At 50.1% G+C, this 24,409-nt stretch overlaps 3 protein-coding genes across 3 annotated transcripts; all 3 read left to right on the top strand.

Moving 5' to 3' along the window:
* Window positions 1–957, top strand: LOC118259779 (olfactory receptor 52B2-like). The gene has a single exon (XM_035569542.1). The coding sequence runs from the start codon at window positions 1–3 to the stop codon at window positions 955–957; it is 957 nt and encodes a 318-aa protein (XP_035425435.1).
* A 4,760-nt stretch (window positions 958–5,717) lies between these two features.
* Window positions 5,718–7,487, top strand: LOC118259780 (ubiquilin-1-like). The gene is made up of 2 exons (XM_035569543.1): window positions 5,718–6,073; window positions 6,194–7,487. Exons 1-2 carry the CDS (start codon window positions 5,718–5,720, stop codon window positions 7,485–7,487), a joined length of 1,650 nt encoding a protein of 549 aa, XP_035425436.1.
* Window positions 7,488–14,396: 6,909 nt separating this feature from the next.
* LOC118259762 (olfactory receptor 52B2-like) lies at window positions 14,397–15,359 on the top strand. The gene has a single exon (XM_035569517.2). It carries the CDS (start codon window positions 14,400–14,402, stop codon window positions 15,357–15,359), a length of 960 nt encoding a protein of 319 aa, XP_035425410.1. The 5' UTR covers window positions 14,397–14,399.
* Window positions 15,360–24,409: the final 9,050 nt, after the last annotated feature.

The raw sequence follows: 24,409 nt of genomic DNA, 5'->3' as shown, positions 1-24,409 counted from the left end.
ATGCGGGTGACGAACCTGTCAGGGTCCCACCCTGCATTCTTCATCTTGGTGGGAATACCCGGGATGGAGAAGTCTCACACCTGGATCTCCATCCTGGTCTGCTTGATGTACACTGCTGCCCTCCTTGGGAACACTGTCCTGCTGGTCACCATCGTGAAGGAGCACAGCCTCCACCAGCCCATGTACATTTTCCTGTGCATGTTGGCAGTGTGCGACCTGCTGTTGTCCACTGCCACCGTACCCAAAACCCTCGGTGTCCTCTGGTCTCTCTCCACCCATATCTCCTTCAATGGCTGCCTGGCACAGATGTTCTCCGTCTATTTTGTTTTTGTGGCGGAGTCGGCCGTCTTGCTGGCGATGGCCTTTGATCGCTACATCGCCATCTGCGACCCGCTGCGGTACTCGGCCATCCTGACGCGCTCCGTTGTGGTGAAGGTCGGTGTGGCGGCCTTGGCCAGGAGCTTCTGCATCATGTTCCCTGCCATCTTCCTCCTCAAGCGGCTGCCCTACTGTGGGCACAGCATCATGCCGCACACCTACTGCGAGCACATCGGCGTGGCCCGCCTGGCCTGCGCCGACATCTCCATCAATGTCTGGTACGGGGTGGCCGCAGGCTTCCTCTCGGCCGGCTTGGACATGGTCTCCATCGCTGTGTCCTACACACTGATCCTCAGGTCCCTCTGGGGGCTGCCTTCCTCACGTGCCTCCCCTAAGGCCCTGCACACCTGCAGCTCCCACCTCTGCATCATCACCATGTTTTACATACCAGCCTTCTTCTCCTTCCTAGTGCACCGCTTCGGCCACCAGGTCCCTCGACATGTCCTCATCTTGCTGGCCAACCTCTACGTGGTGGTCCCACCAATGCTCAACCCCATCGTGTATGGGGTGAGGATGCGGCCGATCCGGGAGCACGTGGTTCACCTCCTCAGCCTGGGGGTCTCAGGCAGGGGGGCGTAGCTGTTCACTGGCACCTCCAGCAACACCTCCAGAGCTCCTCACGCTGTGTAGTGAGTAGTCACGGTGCACTTTGCAAGGCAGGCTCTGCCTGTCAGTATTTTCATTTACATTTTCAGCTGCACTTATCCCATCCATGGCCTTTGGGAGCTGGGGTCAGGTCCAGGCGACTTGTGGGCAGGCAGCCCAGAGGGCCTGGTGGAGGAGCCACCAGGCCTGCAAGGCTTCCTCAGTTGATGCCAGGCTCAGAAAAACAGAAGAAAAGCAACTCCTTCTGCCATGTTCCAGTACTGAAAAGGAGAAATGGGATGATCAGAGGAATTTGACACTGCTCAGTTTGACATCAGCTCCAAATAAAGTAATGGAAAAGTGAATATGAGACTTAATCAATAAAGCGCGAAAAGGCAAGAACGCGATCCGTGGCAATCAGTACTTATTTCTGATGCTTAGTTTCCATAGAATCATGTCATTTCATTTTCCAATGACTTCCGTATTTGGGTGATAAAGTTACCCGAGGGCTGAATAACACTGTATTTTTTATTTTTTTTCCCCACAACATTTAGATAAATAAGTCATTATAACAAACAGATAGTCAAAGAAACAAATGATATGCCTACTTATAAATAAAGAAGTTGTTAATGGAGTTTGGCTAACTGCAAGGTCTTGATGCAGTGATAGTTCCCCACTGAGAGCTTGTTTTCTATATATTTCTGGGGAGATTCAGCAGGGATTGGACACCAGGTCTGATACTATATATGATTTTATCAGTTGTGTAGAGACAAGTATAAAATCATTGCTAATGAGGTTTTTAGATGATGCAAAGACCAACATAGCCATACTGTTGACAAAGGAGAGGCTGTTACACAGTCAAGTCAATAGAGGTGGATGCAAAGTCATGCTCGGGAGGAGCCAGGTGCAGGAGGTGCAGAGAAGGAGCTGCAGCCCCTTCCCCTCTGGGGAAACGTGGGGGGCTGAGGGAAGGAGCACTTTGGTGGGGGCTCTTTGAGTGATGCTTGGCTGACAGGCCATGTCCCAGGGTGTTCCCACAGCTGTGCAGGGGCGATGGTGGCGATGAAGGTCTGTGTTCCTCTCAGCCTGCTCTCACATCCTTCTGCCAATGCCCAGGAGCACATTTCTGAAAACTGTTGGGAGGCTGGGAAGGGCCATGTGTGCGTGCTGGAGCCCCCTCCTTGGGGTGGGGAGGGAACAGGGTGGCTGAAGCTGTGGATGCTTCCCGGAGGGACCCCGCTCCTTCCCCAGCACACCCCAGCACTGCCCAGTCCCTGTGCAACAGCTGCAGAGGGGCCCTGCGATAAAGACAGGGACAAAATGAGGGGGAGAGCACTGGGAGAAAACAGCACTTTGAGCAGCTTTGCTCAGCAACAGTAACGTCTGAGAGCTGGTTCAGTGTCCCCTTGTAAGGAGTAGGAAAGCAGGGCATCTCACAGGGTTGTGTTGAGAAAGATGAGGTGGGGTGACCCCAGCGGAGTTAAAGGCTGCGAGAAATAAACCTTCGGCCCTAGGAACTGCTGGGTGTCACAGCCAACTCCTCTGAGCCCACTGAGCAGACCCACCCATGCTCACCTGTGCTAGCCGTGGTGGGTGCTCAGTGCCCGTGAGTCTGGGGGGAGACATTTCATCTCCAAACCCACAGGAGCCTGACCAGCGCAGGAGAGCAGCCTCAGCGATGACCAGAGGCACAGCGCTGATGGGGTGCAGTGCAGTGCAGGGCAAGGGCTGGACCCAGAGCTCTGCTCTGGTGGCTGGGGCACTTCAGGGATGCTGTCTGCACAGCACAAGCTCAGGGAACAAAGCACTTCTGACTAGCAACGTTTACATGAATTTCCCAAATAATCCCCATTGCTGGGCTTGGTGGAAGACAAGCAGGTGAATTCTAGCCTGGCTCACCTGCCTGTGGCTCACACGAACCCACAGGTTGCTTCAGCCTTGAATTGGCTGCCCAGGGAGGAGCAGGTGAAGGTGGGCTGCGCACTCAGCGAGGGGCTGGAGTGGCTCGTGGTGGGAGTGGTGCTGTGGTCCTGCCTGCTGGTCTGGGGTCATGACTTGGAAAACAGCAGAGATGTCTGGAGGGGAGGGAGGCACAACAGACATATTGCGCAAGTGCTGGAGAAAATACTTGATCTGTAATGGGAGCAAAACATTAATTCCTGAAGAGATGTAGAGGCATCTTCACTGCAGAATGGCTGTCCCAGGAGAAACCATCTGATGCTGAGCATCATTGTAATGCCCTTGAGAAGGATGAATTTGAATGAGTGGAAAATGAAGCCAGACATATTCTGATTAAAAGTAAGAGCTTTATTTTGAATAGTGAGAATAATTAACTGCTGTGAGAAGCTCCTGAGAGCAACAGTGGATTTTCCAACAGTGACTATCCCAATCCAGATAATATGCCCATGTGGAGAATGGAAGTTATCTGGTACAAAGCTGTGCTCCCCTGAGCACCACCAGCCCCTGTGCCAGCAGCAGCACCGCGGGTGCCAGTGGAGGTGCCTGCAGCAGCACCGCTCACCTGCTGGGGCCAGGCTGTTGCTCGAGCACTGTCCTGGGTGGGAGCAGAGACGGCTGTGGCAGGAGGTTACTGAAGCATGTCCCACCAGGTCACGGTGTCCCCCCATGGCTACTCATCCCCACAAGGAGGATGATGCCCTTGCTGCTGTGGGGGTCCCAGCAGGCGGCACTGTCTGCGCTCTCCACCGAGGATGCGGAACAGCAAAAAATCACACAGAGGATGACAATTTTTTTCCAGCAAACCTAGAACTCAGAAGGGCTGGCAGCAGTCTCTAACACAAAGACCTCCCAGGCTTGGTCACAGATAAGCAAGGTCTGCAGCTCCCTGTGGTGGACGCACCAGTTGGTTCCATGGTTCATGCTGTTTGTGGGCCCAGGGGGGCACCAGAAACTCTGCACAAGCTGCAAACAGCAATTCTAGGTCAAGAAAATCCTCCCCCCTGCCCCCCCCCCCCGGTATGAACAATGTCTGAGGAGGAGCAACAGCTTCTAACATGCTGTAAAACCACAGGCAGTTCCTGGGGTAGTCTCCAAGACCAGCAAGCTCCAGAAATTAAATTCCAGGAAGAACCAAAGCTGCTTAGGTTAAGGGCTCTCCTTGATGGGGAGGGAAATGCAAGAGTGGCTGGGAAAGTCCATCCTTCTAAGTTTCATCCCAGATTTACTTATCTCCTGATTTATTAGCGGAGAGGCGCACTACACAGGCGCATTATTGGCATTTAGAATAAATCTGGGATGCAGATAGGAAGGAATATCCCAGCTGTGAGACTGCCAGATTGCTCCAGGGGGTGCAGCAGGGGTGAGCTGTGTGAGCCTTTTAACATGGAGCTGTGCTGCGTGGTGGCAAATTGGAGGATATGGGTGCCAGTGGAGTGATGGAGAGAGCAAGCTTGCGCCAGTAGGGGTGTGTGTGCCAGCACAGTTTGGTCAAACAAATAATTGCAGAGGAGCTCTTTGTTACTGCAAGCAAGTGTGCTGGAGCTCTGGATGTGCTCTTCACCTGGCATTCTGTCCAGAAGCAGAAACCATACCGCATCCTTCAGGGAGTTACCAGGTGACATGGTTAGTGTCCTTCAGGTGTGAAACAAGCTCTACAAATGGATGACTTTTTTTTTTTTTTTTTGGTTAAAAAAATACTTTGTAATTTATAAAATTGATATTAACATCAAATAACCTAAAGGCTATGAAAAAAAAGACTCAACAAGTGAAGCTGTAGTTCTGATATGCACCTGGATTTTCATATTGGCTCTATGAAAGTTAGTCTCTGAAGTTTGCTGATGAAGAAACTGAGCAGCAGCCTGGGAACAGTGAGAAGTTTTTCCAAGCACCATATAAGCGGGAAATAAAGAATGGGATGAAAGGAGAAATTTACCTCCTTTTGGCTTTGTTTTGAAACAAGCATTGGCTTTCACAACTGAGTGAGGTGCACTTGGTGGTGGTGGTGTTTCCTGGCTGAAGAGGGGAGGATGCCCCGGGCTCGGGCTGAGGAAGGGGGTGTGCCCTGCTCAGACAGCTGTACTCAGAGGGGTGGCTGGCATGGAGGTGGCACTGCCAGGAGTCTGTGGGGGGACAGTGCTGACCCGGGTGTGCATATACAGGGCTGGCAGCAAAGCCTCGATGGGACACAAAGGCTGGCAGGCACCAGTGTGTTCCTGAAGCAAAGCTGGTGGGAGGGGTGCTCAGCGGTCCTGGCAGCGTCACAGCAGGGCTGGTGGGGCCAGCCTGCACCAGGCCGGTGCACTGAAGTGGTGGAAGTGGTCCTGGAGTCCCCTCAGCCCAAATTTTCCCGCGTTGCAGTCTCTCTGTGTCCCTGAGACCCGGTTGGATGTGCATGGCAGAGGTGAGGGTGCCCAAGCTCGTCTCCAGGGGAGGTGCCCCCTCCCCGTGCCCTGCTGGTCACTCTGACACCAGCGTGATGTCACAACACGGGGCTGGCAGCGTGGCAGGGCTGCGTGGGCAAGGGGACGGGACAAGGAAGATGGGGGGACCCCTGGGGCACTGAGCAAGGGGAGCAGCTGTGCAACATCTGGCTGGTATGTGCACTCTGGGCGCACTGTGGGGAGAGGTGGTCCTTGTCCCCTTGTCACTGCTCCCTCCTGGAAGCTGTCACCATAGCAGGCACCACTACCACCCCTTGTTTCAGCTGGCAGCCATTGCCCCCCGTTGCTTCCCACCTTTTGCCAGTGCCTCTGCTTTCTGACAGAGCGAAGCACAGCCCCGATCTCAAAGCCACCATGTCTGAAAGCAAAGGGGATAGTCAGCCTCTTGTCACCATGGATTCCTCAGATGTCATCAAAGTGACTGTAAAAACCCTCAAACAGAAGGAGCAGTTTGAGGTTGCTCAGAGCAGCACCATCCAGGAGTTTAAGGAAGACATTGCCAAGCGTTTTAAAACTCCCCCTAATCTCCTGGTGCTGATATTTGCTGGAAAAGTCCTCAAAGATCAAGATACTCTGAGCCAGTACGGAGTCCACAATGGGGTCAGCATCCACCTTGTCATCAGGTCCCAAAAGAGACCACAGGAGGGCCTGCCAGATCAAGGAGCTGCAACCACCCTGATGCAGCCTCCCAGCCGCAGTAATTCCAATTTGTTCTTCTTGGAAAGCATATCTGATCTGCAAAACCCAGGCCTGAGCCATCAGAATTTGTCTGAGCTGTTGATGTCTGGCCAGGAAATAGTGGTGCAGACCATGAAAGAACTCATGTCTAGGATCCTCAGTTCAGAGCTGGATCTGAACACCATCAACAACAACACGTTTTTGCAAGGGTTCCTCCTTGGGGTGACAGGTGTAAATATCCTAGGCCTGGACTCAACAGATGTGTCGGACTTGGTGAGTAGCATTGAAGGACAAGATGTGTTTGTGCATGGCTTGATAAGCGAGGTGGCGCAGAGTACCTTTGTGCAGAACATCCTTGCCAATGCCAGCCTTGTCAGGGACATCATCATGTCCAACCCTCAGGTGCAGCAGCTGGCTGAGCAAAATCCTGAGATTGGTCACATTCTCACCAACCCACACACTATAAGGGAAATATTAGAGGCCTACAGCAGCCCTGCTGTAATGCAAGAGATGGTAAGGAACCATGATCTGGCCATGAACAACCTCGAAAGCATCCCTGGTGGGTACAGTGCTCTGGAGCAGCTCTACAGGGAAATTGAGGAGCCCATCCTGGATGCTGTGCAGGCACAGATAGGCAACAACTTGTTTGCTCCACCAGACAGTAACCTGTCCCTGAATGGAGCCCAGCTACCAGCCCGGACTGAAAACCGGAGGCCATTACCCAACCCATGGGCTCTGCAGTCCAACAGAGCCAGTGATATTGTATGTGACTGCGATGGACAATTGGCAAACAGCGGCACAGACGAGAGTCTTATTGTGCTGAGTTTGGGTCCTGCAGCAGGTGTGGTGGTCTCCAACTCAGGGGAGGCCCAGAGCATGGTCCAGCAGCTAACAGGAAATGCAGAACTCATGCAAAACCTGGAGGATGCGTTAACAAACCCCAACGGTCCAGCACAAATGCTGCTGAATAGCGATCATACATCAAGAAATGAAAACTCTCCACCTCAAGATCAAAGTGCACAGCAGCTACCACCAGAGATGGAGAACGCTGAGATTTCGTCCTTGCTGAGAAACCCCAGGGCGCTGCAGGCATTGCTGCAGGTCCAGCTGGGATTACAGATCCTCACCACAGAGGCACCAGATTTCATGCTGAGTTTGGGGGACTCGCACGTGGAGCTGGATCTGGAAAGCATGGACGACTCGACACAAAGCAATGAGTCTGAGGATGATGTAAGTTTGGTGTCAGAACAGGGTGAAGAAGAAGACCAGACAGAGATGGACGAGCAAGCACCACAGATCAGATATGAGAGACAAATGCAGCAGCTCCATGCCATGGGCTTCCAGGACCAACGTGCAAACTTGCAGGCTCTGATGGATGCAGAAGGTGAGATCAATGCAGCAGCTGAGATACTGGCAAAAGCACCGTCATCAAACAAGATACCATAACTGGTTCATCCAAATGATGAGCCTTGTTTGTTGATCATTGCGTTTCAGTCTCATCTTACACTAAAGGTAGCAAGGTGCATACAAAGAAGTTGTGTGCTGTAGCATTCTTCAATCTATGAGAATTAATTCCCTCTTAGCTGCAAGGACATCTTGCATTCAGAAATGAGGCGTTCTCTGCTGTGAAACAGTGAAGGCCCTACCTGAATGTGGTGCTACCCATTTACAGATATGATAAGATAGATACAGAGTCCAGATGTGTATGCAGGTGAAAAACATGCCAGCAAAAGACACCAGGGAGGTAAAATATACATTTTTTACAGGTTAGGAACTGAGCTCTGGAGATCATAGTATCGTAGAATCATTCAGGTTGGAAAAGACCTCTAAGACCATCAAGTCCAACCGTTAACCTAGCACTGCCAGGTCAACCACTAAACCATGTCCCTAAGCACCACATCTACATGTCTTTTGAAGACCTCCAGGGATGGTGACTCAAACACTTTCCTGGGAAGCCTCTTCCACAACCCGTTCAGTGAATAAATTTTTCTTAATATCCAGCCTAAAGGTCCCCTGGTGCAACTTGAGGCCATTTCCTCTTGTCCTATTGCTTGCTGCTTGGGAGAAGAGACCGATCCCCACCCCACTACAACCTCCTTTGAGGTAGTTGTAGAGAGTGATAAGGTCTCCCCCGAGTCTCCTTTTCTCTAGATTAAATAACCCTACTTCCCTCAGCCATTCCTCATAAGACTTGTTCTCTAGACCTTTCACCAGCTTTGTTGCACTAATGCTGAAGACCAGATGATAAATGAGCATGGCTCCCATATGGACTCCAAAACAAATGGTGGCACTTTGACAGCTGTTTGTTTGTTTGTTTTTTTGTAAAGGCCCTAAAGGAGAGAGGCAGGGAGTATCTGAGCCACCCAGCCTCATCCCTGCCACTGCAGGCATCAGCTTTTCCTCTGCTGAGCAAACTGTTTTGAAAGTCAATTTGTCATTTCTGCCACTGCTTCTCCTCTGGGAGTGAAGTCCAAGGGTTATGGTGAGGATTATGGCAACTATCCATGATGGTTATAACCTAGCTTTTCATCCTGAATATGTTCACAGCTGGTTTCTACCCACCTATTGTCGCACAGTTTTTAGTTTCATGCACTAGATAAGAGTTTCTCTGATCAGCAAATCCCAAACCCTTTGTGCTTTCCCCAATGTCACCCACAGCACCAGGGATTAAGATATCTTCTGCAAACCATTCCTTGGGATCAGGGCTGTCTCTTTGTAAGTCTTGTCCCTTTTGCTTTGCTGTGTGTGAGCCTGAGGCAGTGCACAGGGTGGTGCCATATGCAGCCATAATGCTTTTTAAAGCCTTGTCTTTATAACACAAAACATGATAACTGATTGGGAGCTTTAGGGGTTTGAGGTTTGATGCTGCAGACTTGCCTATAATGACTCAAAACTGTGGTGTTAGGGAGATGGAGCAGCTGGGGCTGTGCTTGTCTGGAGCTTCATCCCTTCTCCCAGGTCTGCCCTGGGTGAGCAGGGTCAGGATCAGCCCAGACCCTGCCCTTCAGCACCTCTGCCCAGTTCTGCTCCAGTCCCATCCCTTCCCTCCCCTCCTGCTCCTGCCCTTCCCTTCTCTGCCCTTGCATCCAAGCAATGAGTCTCCTTCCTCTGGCTCCAGGTTTCCCACTCATTTCTTTTGCAAATGTTTCTCTTCCAGCATCCTTCCTTTACAAAATGTCCCATGAGAGGTTTTCTACTCATTTCTTTTTCCTCCTCCTCCCCCTCTATGGCTCTGCAGCCAGTAACAAATTTAGACTTTCCGTGTTTTATCCCTGCTTGCTATTTTGCATCTTGTTTCTCCTTTCTCCTCTCTTCACCTTTCTGGAGGTGGTTGGAGGATTGGTCTGGGGAGATGGGCTGGGTGCTTGATGGACTGTGGCTGGAAAATGTCCCCCCTATAGCAGACCCCATGCTGATGGTGCCTATGCCAGCAGGTGTGCCTCATCTGACCTGACATGATAAAGCCAATCCCCTGCAGCAGCAGCTGCCTCTGGTGGTAGCTGACAAGTTGCCTGCCTGCTGGTGGACTTTAGCTCATCCCTCCCTCAAGAAGCCAGTCTCAGCTTCAGCCATAGAGATGTGATTGATGCCAGGTGCTGGTGGTGCTGGTTGCCCCTGGCTTTTTGGGGTCCCCATGCAGCAGCTGTGGCCTGAGGCATGCTGCTTGCATGAGGTCAAGAATCTGCAAATTTCCTTGGTGGTAAACACTGCCACTGCTGCTTTGGGACCATGCTGCTGTGAAACGTCTCTGCTTTGGACCATGCGCATGGAGTCAGATGAAACATCTGCTGCTAAGGTCTCGTGAAGCTGAACACATGCACAGAGCTCGTGCGGCCTGTCCTGGGCTGTTCATCCATGGCTGATGATGGAGTGAGGTAGGTGCAGGTGGTGAAATATAAATGTAAATGTAAAAATTTGATGTGAATTGTGCATCCAGCCTCCTCCTGCAGCCTGTAGAGATGCTGGCACAGCTCAGTGTTCAACTGGAGGAGCCCAACACCACCTGAGATGCCCTTGGGCATCTGAGACATCCACATGGGGCTGGTAGATATGACATGGGACTTATAAGACACCTGTGTCCCTCTAGATGAGTGGCTGGAATGAGGCAGGACAGAATAGAGCATCGCAGAAGCTTTAAAAATGGTGAACACTTAAACACAAAAGGCTGTTGGAACAAAGTATTCCATTAAAATGCTCATGTTTCAAATTCAAGCATTTTTAGGGTTTCATTTACAATAAAGTGCTAAATTACTTTACAATTTTAAACACATTTTTACTTTGTTTTCTTATAATTATTTTGGGGTAAACCTGGGAGGAACTCATGGCACATGAAATGTCACCAAATACGGATTTTTTTTTCCCCCAACAAAAATGTCCCCCTGGCTTTGCTCAGCTTCTGAATGGGATGTTTGGTGTGAGCTGGGAGTTGCTGGAGGAGTATGATCCCTTGTAGTCTGTGTAGCAGGGAGCATAAGAACCATCTGTGCTTGCAGGACAGCAAAGACTCCACCATTGCTTCCACATCTCCTCTCCTTGTTCTCAGAGGCAGCTAGGCTGACAAAAATCAGCTGTCTGCCTTGTTAGCAAGCCCATCCTCATCCCGAGAGCTGGGCTTCTTTAAAGGTGCCTGGGCACCAGAAAACACAGGTGGTAGGGTTTGTGACACGAGGTGGCACCAGCACTGAAGGGGCTCCTGCAGCCCACTCCCAGGTCTGCCCCTGTCCCCCCCCCCGCGCAGTGACTGTGCTCTGGTCCCCAGCCGGGATGCCGGCCCCTCTGGAGCCCTCGGGGTGCAGCAGTCCCAGTGCCTGCCTCCTGAACAAGCCAGAGCACTGAGGCACTTGTGTCTGGGGGGCTATGTACCTTGAATGCTGCACTCCATCATTGCTCCCGTGGAATTATTTTTTTTGTGATCAAAATCTTACTCCAGGTGTGGGTGTGCTGCTGAGTCTGTGACATCCACAGCTGCCCCTGCTTGTAGGCTACTTTGTACTGAAATGATTCAGCCTGCAGAAAACAGTTCCTACAGACTAATGTACTGCTCACCCTGTGTGTGAAGTTCCTGAGGGGCTGCAGAGGGTCTCCACTGACCAGGGCCAGGGAGGTGGGGCAGAGTCCGGTCACTCATGTGAGCAAGGTTCCCAAGCTCGTCCTCCCACATCCCCCATCCCGTCCAGGAGTGCAGCCCATGGCTGTCTCTCATTGCTTTATGGAACTTCTCCAAATTCCTTTATTGCAGTAATCACTGAGGGCATTATGTATCATGCCCAATAATCTATTCAAAAAGCAGGTTGTTATTTATAAATACATGTTAAACTATTTGCAAAAGTAACTGCACCGAGTTTGTATGTCTGGCTGCTTGGCACTTTGGATAAGCCACAGAACTCTTAGAACTCATTGTGCCTGCTTTTCCGAAGACTGTCTGTGGTTTGCTGCTGGCTGCAGTGACATTGTGACAGTCCAGCCAGGGCCCTGGGGACAGGCTGTGCAAATGGCACAGGTATAATTGTGCAGGTGCTGGTCTGGGCACTGGGGACCTGTCTGCACTGAGCGACGTGCTTGTAACGTGTGTGATGCATGAGGGACCTGGGGCAAGATCCCCGTGCCGCTGGTGGCTGCAGGGCACTTTTGGCGTGATGCAGTGGGTGCAGTGCCTCCACCCGGGCGCCGTGCAGCCGGTACAAGGGCTCCACGCTGCAGCCCTGCCTGGCTGCTGCCACGGACCCGCGCTGCTGCGGGGTTGAGGATCTGGTGAGCTGCTTGCGCTGCATGCTTGGGGCCAGGGGGTCGCTAGGATGGAGGGGCCACATCCCCAGTTCGCAATAACCTGGTGAAGCACCTTCCCTCATTGGCCAGCCAGATCGGCTGCTCTTAAGCTGAGATAACAGGTTTTGGGAGCGAGGCTGAGGTGGCGGGGCAGGAGCGAGCCCCATGCAGGGTGATGTCCGTGGGGCACTGCAGTGTGCACCGACCTGGGACAGCTGCAGCACTGAGCGTCTCCCTGCCGCGGGAGAGCTGTGGATGTGCTCAGGCCAAGAGGGAAAACATTTGTGTTATTTTCATTCTCTCATCTGGAGACAGTAAGTCACTAGCAGACTGTTTTCCCCTGCCCTGTTCTGTGTCCCCGGCTCCCTTCCAAAGGCTGGAGCTTTGTGAAGGCTGCCCCTGGGGCGGGGGCTCCATCCACTCCCCCTCTGCAGCTCTGTGAAGCCGCTGCTGTGGTGTAACCGGGCAGGCAGCACACCTTGTAGCTGTCTGCTCTCCCCTGCGGTGGGTGGGGGAGAGACTCAAAAAAAAAAAAAAAAAAAGGTAAAAGTGCGAGAACTCGTGGGTTGAGTTATGACCAGTTTAATAAGAAAGAGAAGAAAATAATACAAAGCCAAGAATAAGCAAAGCAATCGACGCACAATGCAATCGTTGAGCACCCGCCAACTGATGCCCAGCTGAACCCCGAGCAGTGGCTGCCCCCCACCTCAGCCAGCCCCCCAGTTTTATATTTCCATGGGATGCCACATGGCATGGGATATCCCTTTGGCCAGTTGGGGTCAGCTTTCCTAGTTCTGTCCTCTCCCAGCTCCTTGTGCACCCGCAGCCCCCTCACTGGCAGGGCAGTGTGAGAAGCACAGAAGTCCTTGGCTCTGCAGAAGCACTGCTCAGCAACAACTGAAACATTGGTGTGTTATCAGCACTGTTCTCACCCTAAATCCAAAACACAGTACAAAGAGTTACTCTGAAGAAAATTAACTCTATCCCAGCTGAAACCAGGACAGCTGTGTCCTCAGTCAGAGCCCTTGCTTCTGCCACAATGACAAGAGATCAGACCTCTTTGTAATTCTCAGGCAGCTCTGTGGGAATGTCAGTATTTCAAGTTATTGCATTTAGTTAAGTTAAGCTAAAAAGATTTTAGGAATAAAAGGTTTCAAGGAACTGCTTGGAGGTAGTTATAGAAGACACGTCTTTTGTGCTGTACAGCACAAGCTGTGTTAGTGCAGCTTGACAGTGGTGACTAAGCTAGGAAGGGTCTGCTGCTGAGAGGTCCCTCTGGCACAGAGCTTCTGGCTGCGCTGTGATCCCAACCTGCAGGTGCAACGGGCCCCTGTTTATCTGCAGTTCAACATCTGGAGTTTGGCAAGAGGTGACTAGCTTTTAGTATAACAGCACAGAGTATATATACTATTAGCATTAGTAGTGTTTTCCATCTGTTAACACGCCGCATCTATTTTTATTTCATGCAATATCTATAATGAATTGCTTTAATTCATTTACAGCACTAGATAGTTTTTATCTTCACTATTTTTTAAAGACTATCCACTGTTATGTTGTTTCTATGGAGCAGGTTCCTTGGACACGAAACTGTGTGCCTCTGAGCATAAGCTGGGAACCAACTCCATCTTTAAAAATGCAATTGCTTTCTCATACATGGAGTCAATATTTCCGTATGCAGTAACCTCACAGGGGTATGGTTTTAAGTACTTGCAACACTTGTTCATCTCAGTTGCACTATGGGTAATTCCTATTTTGAGTCTTGGCATTTAAGAGCTGACTGACTATTGCACAAGCTGCTGAAAAAGAGAGGCATCCCACTCTAACTTGTGCAAGTCTGGGGGTGACCCAGCCTCCTTCAGACCCTCTGCAGGGCAGCGGTGCAGCCCTGTCCTTGGCTGCTGGGGGAACTCCAGCTCAGGGTCTTCCCCTGACCCAAGAGGCTTTCCAAGTGCCTGGTTAGATTTTATTTCCACTCGGCTTGCACTGACAGTGAGGTGCAGAGTGAGCCAAACCAGAAACTTTTCAGTCCTAAAGCCAAAAGGAAAGGGAGACAGAAGTCTGGAGATGAGGACGGAGAATGGGCAGCCAACTTCAATCCTAGAGTTAATTTTGTCCTAAACTCATGCGAGTCCATGTACCTGAAACTCCCAATTATCCCTTCTGCAGGTCCTGATGCCCAAGAATATCTCGTGCATCCTTGCAAGCGCAAGCACTTGACCTTCCTCTTGTGTTGCATGACTTACTCTCTCTACTCCAGACTGATAGTCCATTGGTTTAAGGTATTTGTGCAGTATGGGTTGATTCTGTCTCCATTCAGCCTGGTCTACTTGGAAGAAAAATACACTTACATCATCTTAAAATCAAGTGAAGAGAAAATCTGGACACTGTCACATACACATAGTAGGAGTACATGAGTATAAGTACCTGCTGCAATATGTTGCAGACCACAGGTCTTTGTAATTGGGGTGGATACCTGCTGTGGCTGTTAGCTGATCAGCAGAGGTGATACTGGCATTTGATAGCGGTGGAAGAGCTTGAGCATGTGAAATAACATTCTGCAGTGCTTTCTGTCTTTGCTTTCAGGTGCAGCTTATGCCACCATTCAACCTTAGCAGCTTGACTCCAGCAACTTTCATCTTGGCTGGCATCCCGGGCATGGAGAAGTCACACATCTGGATCTCGATCCCCTTCTGCTCCATGTATCTGGCTGCCCTGCTGGGAAATGGTGCCCTGCTGTTTGTTGTGAGGACAGAACGAAGCCTCCACCAGCCCATGTACCTCTTCTTGTCCATGTTGGCTGTCACTGACCTGATGCTGTCAACCACGACTGTGCCCAAGATGCTGGCTCTGTTCTGGTTCAGTGCAGGGGAGATCTCCTTCGGCGCCTGCCTGACCCAGATGTTCTTCCTGCACTTCAGTTTCTCGGCGGAGTCTGTGATCCTGCTGGCCATGGCCTTTGACCGGTTTGTGGCCATCTGCTACCCCCTGCGCTACGCGGCTGTGCTGACGCAGTCAGCTGTTGTCAAAACAGGGCTGGTGGCTTTGCTGAGAAGTTTTTGCATCATTTTCCCGTGTGTATTCCTGCTGAAGCGCCTGCCCTTCTGCGGGCACAATGTCATCCCGCACACCTACTGCGAGCACATGGGCATCGCCCGGCTGGCCTGCGCGGACATCTCCATCAATATTCTGTATGGCCTTGCAGTGCCTTTCGCAGCAATAGTGCTAGATGTTGTGCTCATTGCTGTCTCCTATGTCTTAATTCTACAGGCATTATTCAGACTCCTTTCCAGGACTGCCCGACACAAGGCTTTCAATACCTGTGTGTCTCATGTTTGTGTTATATTTCTTTTCTATATTCCTGCTTTTTTCACTATTTTAACACACCGCTTTGGTCAGGAAATCCCGCACCATGTCCACATTCTACTGGCCAACCTGTACGTGCTCTTCCCCCCCCTGCTGAACCCCATCGTGTATGGGGTGCGGATGCAACAGATAAAAGAGAAGTTCATGAAAGTGTTTCTCTGCCCCTCAGTTCATTTTCTGCAAGAATAAGAATGAGATGTCACTATGAGAAAGTAATGAATACCTCAGTGGGACTTGAAGCCCACCCAAATCCTCCCTCTTGGCAACCATAAATGTGGAGCACAATGCATCCCCTGCAACACTTTCCCTAACAGTTTATAGAAAATGTAAGAAAAAGATAAAAGACAGGCTCTCTAACTGGCTGCAGAGAGAGAAGGAACAAAGAAGGGAGAACCCACCCCAGCAATGTCACTTGTGGGGAATCCTCAACAAGCTGGAGGCAGGCAGCTTTCACTGTAGTGTGATGGTGAGATCCTTATCACAGCTGTCTGCTCTGGAGTCAAGGGACAAGGTGTATAATAAACTTGTTCTAATCACAACTGTCTAATGGAGTTCATTACAGGAATTGCTTTGTTATTAAAATTCACAGAAACAAAAAAGTCTCCCAAAGGGAAAACACTGAAATAAATGCAAGTACTGCAGGTTAGCATGGAGCTGCACTTGCAGCTCAGAGAGCCAACTGTATCCTGGCCATATCAAAAGAAGTGTGGCAGCAGAGTGAGGGAGGAGATTCTCCCCCTCTGCTCCACTCTCGTGAGACCCCACCTGCAGTACTGTGTTCAGCTCTGGGGCTCCCAGCACAAGAAAGACATGGATGTATTACAGCAAGTCCAGAGGAGGGCCACAAAGATGATCAAGGTGCTGGATGTGTCTTTCCTACAAAGACAGGGTGAGGGAGTTGGGGTTGTTCAGCCTAGAGAAGGGACGGCTCCAGGGAGACTTTACAGTGGCCTTCCAATACCTAAAGAGGGCTGCAGGAACGCTGGGGAGGGACTCTTTGTCAGTGAGTGTGGTCTTTTCCAACCTTCATGATTCTATGTGCTGATTGAAAGTGGTGAGCAGTAGTATCCAAGCTGCATTAGGGAGGGTACAGGAGGAGTGCTGGTTCTGGAGAGAGACAGTGCTGAACTACATCTCCCCAGAGCTGAACTGAAGCCCCCATTAGCTGCTTGGCAGGTATCAGACCTTGTCCAGGCTTTAGAGTTGTTGCAGATGGTCTAGACAGAGTGTCTGCAAATACAAACACCAGCTTCAGCCTGAGTATTTACTAGGTTTGTAGATCACACACTGAGCGTTTTCCTCCTTTGCTCTTGCAAATGCCTTCTTTTATGATCAGTTTCTGCTAATATTGGTTTCTTATTAATAAAGGCATGACATTTATTGCTTTTATGTAATATGCCTTCTCTTTTATATGAGATTTTTTTTTTCCAGCACCTGTGGTGCATAAGCTATTGTTTTCAATTACAGCAATACAAGGACAGCTGTGGACAATTCAGTTTGGCTTCACCCTTATGGTACCTGCTAGAATTTACTCCTGTCAGTTCCCTCAGTTTGACCTGTGTCATGCCCATTCTTTCTCAGTCATACTATCACACTATCAGCCAGCTCTTTCCCATTGCTAGGGTTTGCTTTGCTGTACTTGGAGAAAGCATTGACACCTCCTGCCTGAACCACTACTTCAAGAGGTGCATCTCTCTCCTGTAACAGAATGCAGCAGTCTCTACTCTGATGTCTCAACAAAATTGTCTGATTTTTTCCTGCTGTTTTTTTTTTTTTTTTTTCCAGGACTGCCACTAACCAACAATCATACTCTTTTGCCAAGGAAGTCAATGTCATACATGGAAATGAAGATGTGGACAGGCGACAGGGATGATGGCCACAAGGACTACATACATTTTGTCAGAGGCATCATAGCATGAGTCCCAGCAGCGTGGTGTGTCCAGATCAAGCTGTTAGTAGATCTGCTTAGCCCTAGCACTGTAGGCAATGGGGTTTGACACTGCATGGACATTCGGGTAGGTGTTGGCCATGAGGGTGAGCCTAAGGAGAATCACAGAATGGTATCTACCAGATCCATGTAGCACAGACAAAATAATCACCAGGATGAGTTGGGAAAAGCCATAATATAGTCTGTTTTCTTGTGCTTGTTTGCTACTTGTCTCCTTACAGCTTGAACTCCAGTTAGTGTGTGCACAACACTTACCACTTCAGGGATCTGGTCTTGGTTGAGATCAGGAAAACCAGCGACAGAGGATCCTACCCCTCTGCTCTGCTCTGCACTGGGGAGGCTGCTCGTGGGGTGCTCCCGGGGCGAGAGAGGCCTGGAGCTGGTGGCGAAAGCCCAGCGCAGGGCCCCGAGGTGCGGGAGGGCCTGGAGCACCTCTGCCGTGAGGAGAGGCTGCGAGAGCTGGGGCTGCTCGGCCTGGAGAGGAGGAGGCTCTGGGGGAGCTCCCCCGCGGCTGCCGGGGCCTGCGGGGAGCTGCGCAGAGGCCGGAGCCGGGCTCTCGCCAGGGGTGCCCAGGGCCAGGAGCAGAGGCCCCGGGCCCAGCCTGGAGCCCGGGAGGTGCCCTCTGGGCCCCAGGCAGCACTGCTGTGCCGGGCGGGCGCCGGAGCCCTGGCACAGGCTGCCCGGAGAGGGGCTGGGGGCTCCTCCGCGGGGTCTCCAGCAGCCGCCGGGACGTGGGGCTGGGCGAGCGGCTCTGCGGGGCCCTGCTGGGGCAGGGGGCGAGCAGCGGCACCCAGGGGCGCCCCAGCCTTAGCCACGCTGTGATCCTGTGGTGTACTTGCCTCTGACACTCACAGAATGCATCAGACAAGTGGGATTCAAAGGCCACATACAAAACACAAGAAACACAGCTGATACAGATTGACTTAGGTCCTCAAAAGAAGCCTTTAAAGTGCACCTGTTCTGTTGCCCAATTCTTGCTTCACTACACAGAAATGCTTGCTTTTTTTTTTTTTTTTTTTAAATAAAAATCTGAAAGCTTTTACAATACCAGGAAAAGTCAATGTAAACAAGCCCTTGAGAAATCATCGAAGTCCAGCAGCTGCTGTGCCTTAAGCCTGATCTCTTATAATGAAAACTGCCCCCAAACTTTTGTTTTAGCACTTGATACCTCTCTTTCTGATTCATGCAGATACTGACATTCTTTGTTGTACTGTGTATCCTAGATTTCAACAAATAATTAAAAAAACCAAAAACCTGTCTCAGTTTCAAATCTGATCAAGTCTCACTTGGCTCCTTCCAGACCTGCCGTGAGGATGATCCAGCGCAGGCACAGAAGCTGCCAGGGAAAAGGAAACTGGTGCTACAGCACTCAGCAAACTACATTTTTACAGCGTTGTCACTATTTCCCTCATAAAACAGAGATGATGCCTTTCTTTTTGCCAGAAATTAGTGATATAGTGTTGACGTAAGAAAACTAATCTAAGTTTGGCTTTGGTTTCCAGTGTTTAATTTGCATTAGGTCAAACCACTAATTTGGGCACCGAAAATTCTGCATGTCTCTCATCTTTATGCAAAGCACAAAAATCTCCTTGCATGAGTCAAGTCTGGGCTAATATTTCTCAGTAGGTTTATTTTAGGAATGTGCATGGTGCCCTGAAGATGGCTTCTGTAGAAATGATAAAGGAGCGATTTTACTGGACAGCTGCAGAAGTGAATAAACAGCACCTTGCTGATCAATAAAACACTTTAAGTTCAGGTGGTAGACCTGCGGCACTGACACAGCAGTGCCACTGGCCAAGTAGCCTCTGCAGAAAGGTTCAGGAGGAATCGTCCCCTGCAATTTCAGCATGAGCAAAAGGACATGCACGGTCTGGCAGGATCCCACCAGTGGGACCCCACTGAGCCCACGTCACCAGGGACTTTGCATTGCTTCAGCAAAACAATGCAAACCCACTTCCATCAATACTGTTCTAGCAGTTTGAATTAATAGAGGTCAAAACTCAGGTGAAATCAAGCACTGGGCCTTAATTTGCAACTCTGTCAACACCTCCAGAAATGCCAGTGAGTTGCACGGGTGAGCAATCTTGCCTGCTCAGACACCTGCTAAACTGGAACAGGTCCTGAGCCAGCACTAACATACGTTAAGCCTTATTTCTCCTCAGTTTGTAATCACTTTCTGTAGTAGTTACCAAACTGTAGACATGTTTCAATTTACATTTGTCACACTGTGTCCAGACACAGCCAGATCTGAATCTGCCTGCCTGGGCTGTGGGAACTGCACAGGCTCAGCTGGCAGTGCCTGCCTGTGGTCTAGCTCATCGTCCAGGGCAGACATGGGGCAGGCAATGTCAGCACAAGGCCGCTCTGAAAATGATGCTGCAAATGGAAGTGCTTATAAGGTGAAGAGTGTGATTTTGTTTTGTTATCTCCATTAGAGTTGAAAGACTCAGGCTACACCAATCCCAAACGTGCATTGCCAGAGGTGGTGAGCAGCTCAGGTGCAGTGCTGTCAGTGTCACAGTTCCACCAGACCCTCCTACTGCACTGAGAAGCCAGTGTCTCTCTTCTCTGGGCACAGCCTGGGAGGGACCACAACACACCGCAGCCTACTCCTATTGCGTCCTCCTTGCCCACCCCAGGTCACCACAAGACTTACCATGGACATTTGATCTAGGAGGGAGAGAACCGTGACCTTGCACACGTCACCTGCACTCTGCAGACAGAAATGGACCTGCCACTGTGGGATGAACTGAAACTTTTATGAGGAAAAGCTGAGAGCCACAGGAAGAAGACAGAAAGCCCAGGGGTTCTGTCCAAAGGCAGCGGACATGCCTGCATGTGGCACTTGTGCCATGCCTTGGGGTACACATTGCACCAGGCAGCGCTTGTGGATGAACCTTGGGCAAGTCTTTCCCTGAGAAAACTGCCCCCTTGTAGGTTCTCTTGCAGAAATCAGCCTTAGTCGTCATTGTGCCAGCTGGGAATCCCTCTTGGCTGATGGTGATGGGACTGGGGATAACCAGACCTAGACCACAAAGATTCAGGTGTTTGCATCAAAGGGATACACAGGGTGGTGTAAGCCAGCAGGCAGTGCATGCTGACAGCTGAGGAAGGAGATGGGAGCATTGGAAACACTGAAGACTGCAGTAGTGCCAGTACTCAGAGGAGGGGAGGGAGCAGAGTGCTTCACTGTGCACAACGTCCTAACTGCATTAGGTGGCCAGATTCAGGTCTCCAGTCAGCCACTGGGCCTTGGATCACAAGGAAGCACAAAGCCTCTGGGTGGAGAGGGGAGGACTGGCGTCTCTGGCGTGGGGAACATGGGTAGAGAGGCTCACTGAAATCAGAAAGTGAGAAAAGCTCACAGGAACCAGGTGGAGACTGTGTGGGTCTGCAAACCACTGCTGATGCCTCCAGAGCACCCAGAAGAGAGCATTTTTCACCACTGATCAGATGTCTGGGTCTAGCTCCTGGGGTTCACAGCCCCTACAGAGGGGCTGCAGCTGATTGAGGCTGGTCAGGGACAAGTCCAGATGTTGTTTTGCGATATTATCCTGATGAATTTCCATTCTTTTATTGGTGTAAATGATGGGGTTTAGCAACAGAAGGACAAAAAGGTCAGCATACAAGGTAACATGAATGGAGGGAGCAAGGGCAAACACAAGATACAAGGGCTCAGGACCCTGTGGTGCCATGCAAGAGGCTGCAAGGCTGAAACTGAAATGGCTGAAAAAAAAAAAAAAAAAAAAAAGGCTTGCTTGCAAGAGACACGCTGACAGGTCTGGAGAGGGAAGTCCCTTTGGTCCATGTGCACAAACCTACTTGCAGATGGGAGATGTTGCCTGGTACGTGAATGAATTAACCTATTGCAAATTAAGCTTTCCTGATTTTAGGGGGAATGAATGCTTAATATAATTTCTATCAGCAATCTTAGCTTGCCTCAAAAACACTTAGCTTGCCATGGGTGGAAATGTCTACTTTTCAATGAGTTGTCTGCTGCTTTGTATGCAAGTAAGAGAGTAATTTGATTCATGTGTATGCTTCTGGGTCCACTTTTTTACCTCTCTGTTCACAATCTCAGCTGCACAATATCAAATATAACCTTGAGGCCGTCCAGTTTACCATGTGCTAAAGGACACTGAAAAGGCCAGACTGTCTCCTGATGTGCCATATGGAATAGGAATTCCGTGCATGCAGTTGATTGGAAAAAATATTGCAGTTTTCAGAACCCGATGCCAGGTATAGGGCCATTTAGTCCTTAGGTTACCCAGCTCTTGACTCAAAGACCGTTGGAGAAATTAATTGCAAGCAAGACCGTCATATATTGTTTAATTACTAAGAGCTGGCAGGGAAAGTGTAATGGACCTTGCTGTCTGCATTTGGCTGCAGTTGGTCAGTGGCACCCATCACTGTACGACTTGGAAGCTCATTATTTAGATGCAGGCAAAGCACGGTGGAGCAGCAGTGGGGAGGCACAGTGCCCCCCTGGGATTGCTCCTGAATGTCAGTGCAGCGGTCTGTGTACATTTGGTACAGGCATCACAGCGAATGCGAACAGTGATAGGACTAGAGAGAATGGCCTCAAGTTGTGCCAGGGTTTCGGCTGGAAATTAGGAGACACTTCTTCTCAGAAAGAGCAGTCAGGCATTGGGACGGGTTTCCCAGGGAGGTGGTGGAGTCACCTTCCCTGGGGGTGTTCAAGGAAAGGTTGGACGTGGTGCTTGGGGACATGGTTTAGTGGGTGACATTGGTGGTAGGGGGTGGTTGGGCCAGGTGATCTTGAAGGTCTTTTCCAACCTTAATGATTCCATGTTTCTATGATCTACCACGGAAAGCTGATTGCCAGTGCATTGAACCAACTGGAGAGCAAGGTTCAGCAGGTCAAACACCAGGGAGATGACACTTTGTTAGCGCACGTGCAAGCCAGCTGGCTTGGCACTGCAGGTAGGTGGTCCAGGCTGAGCAGCCTTCCTTGGTACCTGGCTCCTGCAGCACTTCGTTGCACAAGAGGGCTAGTTTAGGCCATTGCTATCATAAGCTGTTAGACTCTGTATCTCTAGCAGACAGAAGCAGACTTAATGAAGAAGTAAAAAAAAAATTATTTATAAAAACCGTTCATGAGTTGCAACAGCTACCTCTGGTCCTGTGCTTTTGGAGGAGCCAGCCACCTGCAGCGTGCAGGCTGGCTCAGCAGCATCAACATTTGACTTTCTTCTCACAGTGGTATCCTGCAGATTTTGAATATTTCCTCACATACATAAAAGGATGTTTTTCTTTCTCTGGACTGCTGATGGACCACAGACTTTGCTTATATTTCTATGCACCATGGTTAATTAATATAAGCTGATGCCAGGGTGTAAGTGACTCTGAGGTGTGCAAGGACCGTTTCGCTGCTGTTCAGGAAGGCAGGACATTGTGCATGCCAAATGCAAAAGCAAGAACCACCTTGCTCAGCATGAAGCCTGGATGAGAGACCAAAGGTCATGGTCATAAGCCCCAAACCATTCACAAAAGATGCTTATATAAAGCGTGTTTGTGTGCACTGTGCCGCAGTTCACCTCTTTGCAGTCTCTACTGAGTGATCAAGGAAAGAAGGCTGAAATCACCTGCCTTTGTAGCAGATGATGTTTTTTGCCTACATTATGTATGATGCTGCAGTTTCTTATCATTGAAAGTGAAATCAAATATTTTGGGTTACTTTAAACTCTGTTTCCAGGCTGCTTGTTTTCAGAAGAAATCCAAAAAAGTATTGGTTCAAAATGTTGTAATTTATATTTTGACAAATGATTAAATTCTGAACTGTGAAATGAAAAGCCATTTTTTTCTTCAGATCTACTACCTAACAGGCAACATAACAATACTTTTAACATTTTCTTTTTCTTTTCTCTTTTTAAGCCCATTTTATTTCCACTGTGTAAAGGTAAGACATAAAAGCTGGCATCACAGAATCATGTGAGCCAACATCTTGGGCAACAAAATGAGAAATTCATTCCACTGAGCAGGAGAAGATGGTGTGTAACGGATATCAATTTCATGGGCAGTACACCACTCTGAATTTTTAAGTGCAGCCTCTCAGGTAATGTAATAAAAATAAATAAACAAATAGGTTTTGCCTCCAAACATCATACAGGAAATATTGTTTAATAATGTACTAACATTCATCTTCTCTTGCCATATTCTCATTGTGTTTACATTGATTTGATGTACAAGGCAGCTGTAGTATTTCACATCTGCCAGAATTCAAGAGTATAAAGTAGTGGTAAAATGCACATTAAAACCAAATGATCCCTGCAATATAGAAAGAAACATGGCTAATGCTATTGTCTAATGGCTGAGTCTAAAAACCAAGAGATATTTGCAGGCCGGTCAGACACTGGGGTTTACTGGAAGCCCACTTAGAGATCCGATGCCAAACCATGGAGCAGTGAGGCCCCCCATGTGCCCCGGGGTGGGCTGACTTCAGCTGAAGCTGAATTCTCGGGAGCCAAACTGAAGGTGCTGAGCCCCGTAGGCTGTGTGGAGAGTGAGACTCCAAGGCTGTTGAGGGACAACATGCAAAAGAAGGAGCACAGAGGTTGATGGAGATGTTTGTCTTTTATGATGCAGAAAGGTGCAGTTCTCAGCAGTGGAACTGGAAAGGGTAGAGAGGGGGCAGCAGAGGCGGCGACACCAGAGTTGGACAGCCTCCACGCTGTCAATGGTAAGGAAACACAGCAGTCATTAACTCTTGGAGTCAGTGTGTGCTCTAGTTTTACACAAAATGAAGGAAAATGCCTTTGCTCTCAGAAGCATGGGCTGAGAGCCTGGCTCCCCAGGAATGCAGTGGCAGCAGTCTTTTGCACCTGTGGGAGGTTCAGCCATGCATACCCTGGGGATGGGGCATGCCCCAGGTTTCAGCAGGGATGGTGAGGAAACTGCATGTGTGCGCGTGATGTGAACACCGCCAAGCTGTATGGGACATGCTCTTCACTGCTCTGATACCCCAGTGAGCTCACTCAGCTCCGTCAGCAACTGCAGCATCAGCCCCATCTCCCCAGGCAGAGCACTTGCACCCTCTAAATGACCAAGCAGGACCAGAGTCACTGCCTATCCCCCAGTTAGGACACGAGCCTGTGACTCACCCAGCTTCCTACTGCCCCTGCCCAACAGGACCCCGGCCCTCTGCTCCCACCCCCTGCGCACCCACGCCCCTGCCCTTCTCCTGCAGAGCCTGGCCTGGCTCCTGCCTGGCACCCTGCGGTCTGCGGAGCCGTGGTGCTGCCTGAGCAGGTCCTTTCTCTCAGGACAGCAG

The sequence above is a fragment of the Cygnus atratus genome, chromosome 1, assembly GCF_013377495.2.
Source record: "Cygnus atratus isolate AKBS03 ecotype Queensland, Australia chromosome 1, CAtr_DNAZoo_HiC_assembly, whole genome shotgun sequence".
Classification (NCBI taxonomy): Eukaryota; Metazoa; Chordata; class Aves; order Anseriformes; family Anatidae; genus Cygnus; species Cygnus atratus.
Note: the sequence above shows the minus strand (reverse complement) of the source record. Positions and strands in the feature narration are given on the sequence as shown.